This window comes from Lycium barbarum, chromosome 4 (assembly GCF_019175385.1).
Source record: "Lycium barbarum isolate Lr01 chromosome 4, ASM1917538v2, whole genome shotgun sequence".
NCBI classification, from domain to species: Eukaryota; Viridiplantae; Streptophyta; class Magnoliopsida; order Solanales; family Solanaceae; genus Lycium; species Lycium barbarum.
In genome coordinates, this window is record NC_083340.1 from 1,962,751 (window position 1) to 1,975,869 (window position 13,119).

A 13,119-nucleotide genomic window follows, 5' to 3' on the forward strand; every position below is an offset into this window, starting at 1 on the left:
TTCGCCTCTTGAATATTACATACTCGTACACTTACGATATGGTTCTGCTCTGTGCACAAACTAAAGGAAAAAAGAAAAAGAAGAGGCGTAGCACAAAACTAGATTGTCCAATCCAAGAATCATTAAGAATGTAGGCCCATATTAAAATCTAGTGATGTTTCAATTGCCTTGTATTCAACATGCATGACCCAGTGATGGTTTAATATCCAGCTGTCCAAAAGCCTAAGAGCATAGGCCCAGGCCCATATTAGATTTTCTTACATTCTATTATACCAATGTTTTGACTCTATAGGCCCATAAAAGCAAGCATCTTGAGTTAGAAGGGAAAAGGCAAAAAGAGATCCAAGCTAAAGGGTGTTTCTCATCAAGCCCAAGTATAGTTAATGTAACCAAAAAATGGGACTTCCCTCTTTCAAAGATAACGGAAGAGTCCGAGGGGACAACCCGACTGCAAGATGTCACAACTTGAATCATAATGTCACGACTTGTGGCTACTACTGTGCAATTAAGTCATTTCTATTATCTACTTACCGAGTGGAAGAAAAAAAAGGTTGATGAAACAAAAGCATTCCAGGGACACACTATCAAGATTAATCTTTCCAGCCTTCCTTACTAGACCGTCGTGAGGAGATGCTTTTAGAAGAGAGGGACGGAGTGACTGGCATAGATGGTGCTTTGGGTGCCTCCTCGTCATCCCAATTGTCATCCCAGTTATTGTCCCATCCATCAGTTGAGAGCGTCTCTATCTTTCCGCCACTGGAAACTGGTAACCCCGTGTCAAGTTTTTGATACTTGTGGTCACCACTGCTTACTAGAAGCCTCCGCTTGATGTAGATCAAGACTGTAACCACGAATGCAATTGCAACCAAACACATTATTCCAAAGGACGGAAAAGCATAATTGAACCGAGATGTTTTATCAGCATTGTCAATTAGACCCCTGAAATCAAGAGAACATTGTCCGTCCCCAGCCTTAAGAATGATGAAGAAGTCATATCCTGAATTCCTTATAGAAACCTTCATCTGCATCAGGAGCAAGCATCACAGCAACAGGTTAAAAAATAGTAAAACACTTGCAAAATTAAGCCCTTAAATATTTAATCTTTGCCAGAATACTTCAAAAATCACCATTCCGTTTCCTTAAGACTATTTCAATAAATAATAAACCCAGTAATATCACTTGACCTGAAGGAAACAAGACAAAATGCTGCAGAAATTTAGCAGCATTCAAAGTTCAAACAATTCCCTTTTTAGTGGTCAATTCTCCTTATGGGATACGTACATACATTTAAATGCCTAACCTATTATCAGGCATCAAAGAATGGTGGTTTATTTGCACCGAAACAGGATATATCCATGTGACATGGCTAGTGACCAATATACACGAACTGTCTAGAATGCTCCCTTTTTTCGACAACTTTGAAAGTAATGCAAAACAGAAGTAACTTGTCAGGAAATGTTTCATCTCATAATAATTAAGGAGATTCAGCCAATTATCTCTTACTTATATAACTCATGTATAAGAAAGCAAAAACGAAAAGGATGTCTTGAACTTTGGCTTATGATTCACTATCTTTTTTCCTCCTCCACTGATTGTTATCTTCCTATAATTCAATTTTTGGCTATATGCATCAATTATTCCCTTTTTTTTTTTTTGATGACATGGGAACCCGCAGCTGCTACCCTTCAGGTGCGCACAGGGTAAACTCAGCTCCTGTGTAATAGCTCGCAAACCACACAGGAGAGGTATGTAACTCGCACTAGGCAAGCCTATTAACAAGGTGCTGCTCCAGTTTTCCTCCTGCGGATAAATAATACACTCATATAGACACTCTTCTCCTTTGTTCAGATCAGCGGATCAGCCTTCATAGTTTTTGCCCTTTTAGAACAACTGACATCATACCACATCATTGTTCATCAGCAATGTTGCCGCAGAAGTCAACAAGTTTGCCAATAAAACAGCTCATTAACCTCTTAATCACTCCTTAGAGTGAAACAAGAAGCCGTTACCACTCCTGGACTTCTCTATCATATCAAAATGTGATATACCCGAGAAATAATGACTGAAAAAAATGTATTTGTTATGGCTTACAGCTGTAAATTATATATCTGTCTTCAACGAGATCCCTCCATGCAAACCACGCAAAGATTAACCACAGCAAGTACGTTAAAGAGCAGTGCACCAAACTCGTAAGCTGTAGCTACCATAGGCTAAAACTTAGATAAACCGTCAAAGGTCTCTAACATATCCCAGACATACTTCCAACTTAAAATTGCTAACAGACTACCAATATATGATCATATTGACAAATTCTGAACCATCATCAAATTCATATTGGTTATACATAATTAACATCATAACATAGTTGAATTGACCGATCTGCTCAATTTCCAAATCGGGCCGGGGGGTGTCCCTCCACAGTAGCTGTAGTTAACTCCGCCATCTTTTTCTACTTAAACGAAAGACAGCACTTGATGGAAGTGGTAAGCCATAGCTAGAATTACTGCCACTACTATTTTGAGAGGAAAGGGGCAAATAAGCAAGCATATTATTTTCCTTATGACAAATTGACAACTCATGATTATACTATGGGCAAATCATCTTGAGGACATCAACACTGTAGAAAGAAATATTTCCTGAAATCTCTCTGCTTTTGGGGCATTTAAGCTTAATGGGGTTTTAAGAAGGGAAAGTTTACATTCAAGAGAGCCACCTATACATCAGAGATAACCATTTAAAGAGACTGGTAATTCTTTTCCATTTATAGAGATAGCTAGAACCTCCATTTCCTCACTTAGGTCTACGTTCCTTCCACAAGTGGGTGCTAGAAAAAGTAAGGAATTGATTAAAGTTCTAAAATGAGATAAGACAAATCATGATTATACTATGAGAAAATCCATATTGAGAACATTAACACTGAGGAAAGAGATATTTCGTAAAACTTCTCCGCTTTTGGGGTATTTAAGCTCAATGGGATTTTAAGAAGGGAAGGTTAACTTTCGAGGTGGCCACCAGTTTGTCAGATTTAATTTGAGCATGTTAGCTCTAAGATACTGCTAGTAAAATATTGTTACCTTCTTGTTTTCCTTTCCTTGGAGTTCAATCTGGTTTTGCTCCAGTTTTACAAACTTGGGAGCCATAATAGAAATCCTGGCAGTGTCTTTTCCCTTGTTCTGAACCAAAAGTGAAAGATCTGGAGCATCTGCAAGGGAAACCAACAGGTTATACTTCAGTCTCCAACTGGAATGGCTTAACATAAGGAGAAAAGGAGAAAAATGAATGATCCATCTGATTACAAGATAAACACTTCCACCTGGAGAATATCCTACTTATGGTCCTGTGTTTCCCCTATAATGCAATATACTGACAGGAATACTTTGATCCATTCGCTAAAGACATGTATCACGAGCACACATCTTACAGATGAAGCAGCACCTATTTTATTTTGGAGGGGCCTAGTTAAATGTTAATGTCATACATGAGTTAATGCAATGATTTCCACAGCATGAATAAATGTCAATGCATGAAAGTCCACTTAACTCTACCTATGTTGACAGAGGATTCCCATGGCCAACCCCAGCTTTTTTGGAATTGAAGCAAGGAGGAGTAATGGATGTAGGTAGGATGGAGACTAGTCAATATTCTAACTATTCTTTTGAGATGGCGGAAGAAAGCAGCGCCTAGGGTGACCTTGTCCGTTGAGGCAAAGTTGACAAACTGATTAAACTCCACTTAGTTTTTTATTTCTGTAATAACTCCTGCACATCTCAGAAGGTTCTCAAGCTAGACATGAAGCTGTAATTCAGAGAAGGGTAATGTTCCATTGCCCTCTCCAAAACTGCTAACGGCCATGGAAGTGGTCTATCATTACAATCTCTAAATGTAGATACTGAAACAAGACTTCTACAATAACTGATCATACTGACTAACAGCAGCAAAACAATCTTTTGGATAGGAAGGTACATGGAGAAAATAATATTTATAGTTTCCATTTGAAGATTATTGCACAAAAGTGAGTTTTAAAGACACATATATGCAGGCAGCAAAAAAATAAGAAAGAAATTTCAAAATACACTTGAAGGTGTAAATAAAATGTACAATGCCAGCTCAACAAAAGAACTTAAAGGCTACCTCCAGCATATGAGCACTTTCTCATTTTGAGTCATTTATGGAGCATTTCTAAGAACAGTTCTTTTTAAGTTAATACGAAGATTCAAATTCATGTTTAATGACATATAAAAGGATAAATTTGAATCAATCAATCTGATATGGGAAAACACGGCAAAAGTACTTATTGCCAAATATTACAGACAATTTGCAACTTTGTTGATAAAAATAGAGTTAATGGTCAAAAACAAACCTGAACGTCACTTTTTTCGCGAGTATCACGCTCCAACTATCAGTTGTTCCCTTTTCCTACCTAAACTATCACCATCTACTCACCTAGGTGTGTTTTAATACATAGATGGTGATACTTCAGGTAGGAAAAGGAAACAACTGATAGTTGGAGCGTGATACTCGCGAAAAAAGTGACGTTGTTCAGGTTTGTTTTTGACCATTATCTCATAAAAATATGAAAGGAAGCAACTATATTTATAAATGCAAAATGTGAAGAATTACGCATACATACCATTGCCGGGAACTCTTAGACATGCAACCACTGCTTTTTCCTCTATCGTGCAACTATAAGACGAATCACATTCTTCACCATGAAAATTCTCCTTTCTTGTAGACAACACCTCCTCTCTAGACTGAATTTCGTCAGGCAAAATCTTTTCCTTCTCCCCTTGCTTCTCGGTACTACTATTGTTTGCTTTCTCTTGTTTTTCACCTTCTTTTACATCCTCTTTCCCGTCATCTTTCTCGGAACCTTTCCCTTTTTTCTCGCCACCCTTTTTCGCACTGCTATCGTCTAGCTTGTTCTGATCCCCAACATTTGCTAACTCACCGGTACTTTCACTATTATTATTATTATTCATTGTCCTTCTATCCCTAGCTTTCACCAACTTCATTTGATTACTCGAACTATCATTATCCAAATGAACATCTTTTTTTCTATTCATAATTACCGGATCTAATTTCTCAGTCACACTGCTATTATTACTACTCAAAATCACTGCATCTGTACCTGCATTTTCAGCTCCATTGATCTAACATCCAAAATAACAATCAATAAGACACTTAAATCAATAGTATATCACATTCACTCACAGTTAAATAGCATCAATTTGAAACTTAAAAAGAAAGAAAGAAAGAAAACAAAAGGAACACCAGATTTTCAGCGAAATTTTCAAAAATATACAGCTTTTGAAATTATTTACTCCACGTAGGCCAATATACAATATTGTATACAACATTATACCGGGGGGAAAGCATTATACATAATGTGTCAATCTTGTATAATAGTGTATACAAGGTGTTTACACACGAAGTATGGGCTACCTTGCGTAAATATTTTCAAAAATAGACAGAGAGCGTAATTTTCCCTTTTTTTCTATTCTTAATTATCGGATCTAATTTCTCAATCACACTGCTATTATTACTACTCAAAATCACTGCTATTTCTCAAGCACACTGCCATATAATACACTTAAACTAATAGTATATCTCATTAATTCACAGTTAAGTAACATCAATTTGTTCTTAAACTTAAAACATAAAAAAAAAAAAACAAGTAAATCTCTAGCTATTAATTACCTCTAAATCAGTAGCAGCCACGTAAGCAATGAGTAAAGCTATAATCACTCCACGAGTATAAGTTATATGCATCTTTTTACCCTACAAAAAAAAAAAAAGGTTAAATGTACTGGACAAATATCAACAGATTTATATATTTAAAACTTGGAAAAAAGGTTAAGCAGAATCGAAAGCACTTACTTTTATGATTAGAAATCTAGGGTTTTAATTTCAACATTTTTCAAGGGACTAAGGAGCAGGTACCCTTGGGTTGAAATTTTGAATTGTTTGCACTTATACTATTTTTTGACTTTTTAATGTTTTAACAAAAGTTTGGTTTATTTGGGGGAAAAGTCTAATTTATTGGGTCAAAAACAGGTCAATTGATTATGGGGCTCAAATTTTAGAAGTTCATTTGAAAGGAAAATAAGGAAAGAATAGGTAAAAACATATCCTCACCAGGTGTTTACGTCAAAACCAATGGATGCATGTTCGTGAATATACAGTAGTTATTCACTTCATTAGATAACTTAACTATGATAAATTGTATTGATTTAATGTAAATACTCAGTGTAGGTAAGTTTTTACCGAAAGAATGAGAGTTTAGGGGGGGGGGGGGGGGGGGGGGAATTTTAAACTACATAAGATAGGAGAAGAATTAACAAATTCTACAACTAACATGTATATTCTTATTTTACATTCTATTTCGTGTAAATATGTAGCTAACCGCATAAATTTATGCGGATATTATTTAATATTGCCAGCCAAATGCTATATTAATTAGGTATAAATTATTATGTTTTCTTTTACGGCCAACCACATATTGCATTGGTTATGTGTCGATTATTTCTTATTATTATCCAATACTGTATAATTTCATGCGAAATTTTATGTTAAAATCAATTATGCTAAATTGCTAATACGATCATAAAATGACCCATAGAGAGCCGATCATGTGCAACACAAAAAAGCCATCAAGATCTTGGAGCATTGTTTTGACTTGAACAAAAAGCTTAGAATATGCTTAGCTTCCTAAATAGGCCTGCGGAACACCCAAACTACATACATACGACACGAGTCTAATAACTTACCTAAATAACTATAGTTTTTAAACTTCTAATAAATCGTAGCTACTGTTTTTGTAAATACAATTTGTAGCTATGTTTACCTATTTCGCGTGTATTCGGGTGGATTCAAATACACAATTCCAAAATACAGTCAGCCAAACATATAGATCAGTCAAATAATAAATACATCAAATATTCTACTTTGCCAAAATACAGTTAGCCAAATACATATATATATATATATATATATATATATAGATCAGTATACAGTCAAATGCATCTAATTTACCCGAAAATACAGTCAACCAAATACATATACCTTTGTAGCTACAAGCTGTAAATACAAATATCTTATAGCTACGGTTGTAATAAAAGTTAAGTATAGCTATCATACTTAAATAATTTTATATTTTAGTTACACCATGTAAAAATTCCATTTAAATTCTCGCAAAAGTTACACCATTAGCATAAAAAAATTCAGCCAAAATTGCACAGTTTGTGGAAAAAATCATTTTTCGCTGTTCTAAATTTTCTAGGGCAATTTGCACGATTGTCCTTCGTTGGGGGTGGTCTTTAATTTTTGCCCCTCAAATTGTTGGTCTTTAATTGTTGCCTTTCGCCTAAAATACCTCGAGGTTTTGGGTTCGAACCCCAGCTTCGTCATAAAAATAAATAAAAAATTCGCAAGGCAAGCCTTTGCAAAAAGTCTACCTTATGCGACAGACTTTGCCTTAAGGCATAACTAAAAGTGTGTCGGATATGACAGGCTTTGCCTTATAAGGCAAACTTTTAGTTATGCCTAAGGCGGACTTTTTGCAAAGCCTTGTCTTGCGATTTTTCTTTTTTTTACTAAGTGGGGGTTCGAACCCAGAATTTCAGGTATTTTAGCCACCTTTTTAAGCGAGGGGAAAAAAATTAAAGACCAGCAATTTGAGGGGAAAAAATTAAAGACCACCCCAAAACAAGGACAATTGGCAACAAAAATAAAAAATAAAAATTCTAATGTATATATTTGTGGATTGTGGTTGAATATTTGCAGCAATTTGCACGACTACCCTTCGTTGGGGGTGGTCTTTAATTTTTGGCCCTCAAATAGCCGGTCTTTAATTTTTGCTCTTCACTTAAAATACTCCGAGATTCTGGGATCAAACCCCAGCTTAGTCATAAGAATAAATAAAAAATTCGCAAGGCAATACTTTGCCTTAAAATATAACTAAAGACTTTGCCTCAAGACTTTACTTGGGCTCAATAAAGGATGAGATCAACTTGGGCTCTTTCCTTATTGAAAGACTTGAGGCCCGTTTTGGCATGACTCAAAATTTGCAAACTGAAGCCTCTGCAAATACAAGTTTAGGGCTTGTTTGTTCATAAATATAAAAAAAAAAATCACTTTTTTTGGAATTTTGGAATGGGAGGTGTGTTTAGTCATAGTTTTTGAAATTGTAGTTTTTGTTGAAATGAAGTTGTAAAAAAGTGAAAAAAGTGATTTTTTTTTAAAAGCAAGTATTTTTTTTTTGTTTTTGGAATTCCGAAATACAACTTCAAGTTGTATTCGGAATTCCAATGGCCAAATGCTGAAAAGTAAAAAGGGGGAATAAATTTTCGGAATAAAGTGAATAATTCTTATGGCCAAACGCCCACTTAACAATTGGCCTTGTCCACAACTCCTATTATTTATGGCATGAACGAACTCATAGTATGAGTCTAGCTATGAGTATCTACATGAAATAAATTGCATTTTATTAAGCTAACATCATATTTTAGACCGCATGTTATGTTTCTCATACGAGTCTTGCATAGTTTTGGAATTCTCACAAAAATTACACACTAGTGAAATTTTCCAGACAGAGAAGAGAAAAGAAACTTTTTTACTTCTCTAAATTTTCTAATACATATGTTTAACGATTGTACCTTGAACATTTGAACTCACTATTTGCACAACCAAGAGTCACTGGGCTCTTGCTATGTGCAAAAGGCCTATGCATGAAGCCCAGTTATATTGTTTCAACAAGGACGCACTTCAAATGGGCTGGTCTTTAAGTTTTGCGTTTCAGAATCAAATTTATGCCTAGCGGGGCATAAGTTCAGTTATATTGTCTTAACAAGGACGCATGAGATCAAATTGCACGGTTCGTCCTTCAAATGGACTGGTCTTTAATTTTTGACCTTCAAATGGGCTGGTCTTTAAGTTTTGCGTTTCAAAATCAAATTTATGCCTAGCGGGGCATAAGTTCAGTTATATTGTCTCAACAAGGACGCATGAGATCAAATTGCACGGTTCGTCCTTCAAATGGACTGGTCTTTAATTTTTGACCTTCAAATGGGCTGGTCTTTAAGTTTTGCGTTTCAACATCAAATTTATGCTTAGTGGGCATAAGTTCTTTAACGGCGCTCGATTTTAAAGGGCAAAAATTAAAGACCAGCACAAAACAGGGACAGGGTGAAAATGACCCATTGGAAAACTTGAGGCCTGTTTTGGCACGGCTTAGTATGTGCAAACGTATAGCCATTGCAAATACAAGTTTGACAAGTTGGGCATGAAACATCTCCTAGTAATCAGTATGGCTCTAGCTATGAGTATCTGCAAATGTTGAACATCAAGTAAAATATCTAAATACTAACTTCCTCTCATGTTAAATGGAAATTAAAGGATATCTAAATGTAAATGCGTGACAAATTGGTCTTTTGTTAAACCCCAATTAGAATTAGAATTGGAACGGGTGTTTTATTGACCCTCTTCCTAATCGGCCTAAGGAAAATTCAGAACCCAATTACCACATGATATTTTTGATTTTCTACTTTACTATCAGTACTCATTTTTACCTAATTAATCTGGATTCATGCCGGAGAGTTTCATCATTTTAGAGGTAAAGCCAACATGATATTCAAATTAGCTAAACACTTGTTCTATTGTTTTCGTTTTTCTTTTCCATCAAGTTCACGGGGCATTAGGAGAGATACAACTATATTACAGTAGATAAGATGTTACTGAAAATTTGAATTTGTGATACTGTGATTTAAATTGTAGCCAATAAACAAAGCCAAATAGTCACTTCTTGACAGATAAAAATTAGTTGAACTCTTAATAATTTTTTGCCAATTCTAATAAAGTATATTGATATTAGTAGGTTAGGCGTCAAAACATACCAAATTTTAATTATTTTTCTATTTTGAATTCAATAATCAATTCTTACGTTAGACTAAAAAGACAATATTTTCAATAATCAGCACAAAAAGAGATTGAAATTTGTTGTTCGTTTTCTATTGGACTGTTCTATACTAATTGCCCCTTCTAACCTAAAATTTTTGTAGATATCATGTCGCATTCTCCATTTTTAGGACTTAATTAGTTCAGTATATAAAGTTGAATTCAGCTTACCCTAGTCTTAGGGTTCATATTTCACAGAATGTGGTTAGGCTTTAATACTGCTAACGGATAATGACCTCGACTCTTTGATTTTGATTGTGCCTATCACAACATATTTATTAGATACAAATAAATCAAGTACTTTTTAGTACTATAAGGTCTAACATTGTAATTCCCAACTCTCAAGGGTTGAAGTTCGACGCTGAGCTTTTTAATTGGTTGTCAAGTTATAACAGGATTGAGCAATATTCAACAATTTTGTCCTTCTGATTCGCACTAAAATAGCTTGATTAGTAATCATTGATTTGTTTGTTCATTTCTCGGTTTGAGCTTTCGGGGACAAAAGGCGGAACGATCCCTCAATGTACTTACTATATAGCTCAGGAATGAAAACGTCATCTAGATGTTCCCTGTTGCTCTGATCTCCCCTATGCCTAGGATGTTGTTTGGGCCAATAGTCGTAAATTAGTTATTGTTTTCATTTGATTGTTAATCTTCCTTGTTGCTACTGATACCGACAAGACCCAGTCAGATAACAATTGTATTGAAAGGACTCTTAGATAGTATCAACATATCCAATTCTTTAAGTTCTAGATACAACTCAATAAAATGAATTGGGCCTCGTCTGTTTACGCAAAATTTTAAAAATGATTTGTTTTTTTTTTAAACGAATATTGGACCACTTAGGTATTTACCCTGAGCAATTTTTTTGTAATAATAAAAGAACCTCAAAAAAAGAATAAGTACAAGTAAGGGGAGCTAGGTCTTACCTTACATAAAAAACTTCCTCCCAAATTTTTCTCCATCTATTTTTCTCCTCTATCGCCATGGCAAAACTTTTCTCAGAATAGTTTTGCCATACCGACAATCACAGCTTGATCTTCCTCCCAAATTCTCATATCTTCGTCAGATCCATAAGCCCAAGCGTACACAATGAAGTAGAAGAAATTTCCAACACTCAACAAACAAACAACCCAATAAATAGGTGCAGGAGTCAAAGGGAAGATTTAATTGTGGAATAAATGATGGTCGGTGGCCAGTCCACAATGGAGGCTGGCCAACCCTCACTAACTACGACTGTTCCAAAAATCAATCCTAATCCATTACAATATTCAGATCTGTTCAAACCAAAAACCTTGAATGATTCATTACATAGTCAGATCCAATCACTGCCCCAAATTCCAATGAAACCAGTAACTTTCGTACACGGGGTACCATACATTAAATACACTGAAGCAGAAGTTGATCAGATGAATATCATTGAAAATCTTTAGTATGTTGTGGTAGGAAAGTTCTCATATGGCCAACCAGATATTGAACAACTTCGTTTGATAATCCCTGCACAATGTGGAATAAAAGGTGAATGTAGAACAAGTTTTCTAAGAAACCGCCATGTGCTTATCAGATTAAGTCTTTTTGAAGACTTTGTGAATTTCACATCAAAGCCTGTATACTACATTCAAGATAGAGAGGGATACTCGTACCAAATGAGACCACTGATCTATGATTCGAACTTCAAGGTTGATGAAGAAACATCAAAGACAATGGCATGGATTTCCTTCCCAAAGTTATTGCCTACATACTTTGTGAAGGAAACTCTTTTTTCAATTGCATCTACAGTGGGTATTCCTATACAATTGGATATGGCTACGATCAACAAGACTAGAACTATTTGTGCTAGGGTCAAGGTTTTAGTAGATTTGTTAGCGGATTTACCCAAAACAGTGAGGATGGATATTGAAAATGAAAAAATAGGAGCAATAAGGACTGTTAATGTTCAGATTCATTATGGTTACCTTCCTAAGGATTGCAAGGAATGTAAATTACAGGGACATGATGAGTATGATTGTAGAATTATAAATCCATAGCTTGCTCAGTATGACAATGAAAGGGAGGAAATGCCAAAGGAGAATGGCAAGACAAAACCTCAGAAAAGCTCTGATGAAGTGCACAATAGTAAGGAAAGCAATAAAGATCTCCAAGAGGATAAAGAAACTGAAGCAAAAAAGGCCAAGAGATTACAAGTAGAGGAGCGACATAATAAAAAGCAGGATAATGACAAAGGCAAACAAAAGCAAGAGGATGGAAACCAACAAGGATATGAAGGGAAATACAATTATGGGAAATACAATTATAGAGGATACAATAATTTGTACAATTATTCTGCTAGAGTGTTGGCAGGAGGAAGAGTGTTAGGAAATTCGGGAAATTGGAATCCCATCAAAGACAACAGAAACTTCAATGCTGAGAAGGGAAGTGCAAATCATAGCAAACAGAAAGAGACAACAGTCACTGCTACATGCAACAAATTTAACACTTTGGTGGACTTGGAGGAGGAACAAGAAAATCAAAATGAAACACAAGAAGGAAGCACACATAGTAGCAATCCTGTTAAAGAGACAGCTAGGCCATGGGTGGATGCTGCCTTTGGGAAACAAACAGAAAATAACAAAGCTATGAAGGAGCAGGGAAAGATAGATAGCAGACAAGAGCAAGATAATAAGAAGGAGAAAGGGGTAGGGGATAATCAGTCAGAGGAGATAGCCATACAATATCCAGAAAGAACAATTATAGATATCGTGGAAAATGATAACAAAAAAGAAGATGATAACAAACAGATTCCTGAAGGCCAAGACGTACTTCAACCCATAGAAGTACATGACAGTGTTAATTCAAGCTCATATCAGCAAGTGGAATCAGCTAGACAACAAGTGGATCAAATGAAGGACTTACCTGAAGAGCCACCTGATGCAAACAATATGGGTGAAGGAGATACAACATCATCTGCAAATAAGGAACAAAATAATAAAGCCAGGACACAAAATAATGAAAGGGAAACACGAGCAAGGGATCAGAGAGATCAAAATAGCAAAGATACAGACATAGAAAAGCAGGCAATTTCAGGAAATCATAAGTCTCAACTGGTAGCCAAAGATCATGAAAACACAGCACAAGAAGAAGTGAATCAGAATAAAATAGATATTGGAGATGAGGAAGCAGGTGAAACTA

General features: G+C 35.5%; 1 protein-coding gene across 1 annotated transcript; it reads right to left on the minus strand.

The window, feature by feature from the left end:
• Nucleotides 1–341: 341 nt before the first annotated feature.
• On the minus strand, nucleotides 342–6,036 carry LOC132634799 (uncharacterized). Its single transcript, XM_060350884.1, has 5 exons — nucleotides 5,878–6,036; nucleotides 5,698–5,778; nucleotides 4,631–5,150; nucleotides 3,075–3,202; nucleotides 342–1,022 (listed from the first exon to the last, which is right to left on the minus strand). Exons 2-5 carry the CDS (start codon nucleotides 5,767–5,769, stop codon nucleotides 591–593), a joined length of 1,152 nt encoding a protein of 383 aa, XP_060206867.1. The 5' UTR covers nucleotides 5,770–5,778; nucleotides 5,878–6,036; the 3' UTR covers nucleotides 342–590.
• Between the last annotated feature and the right edge of the window lie 7,083 nt (nucleotides 6,037–13,119).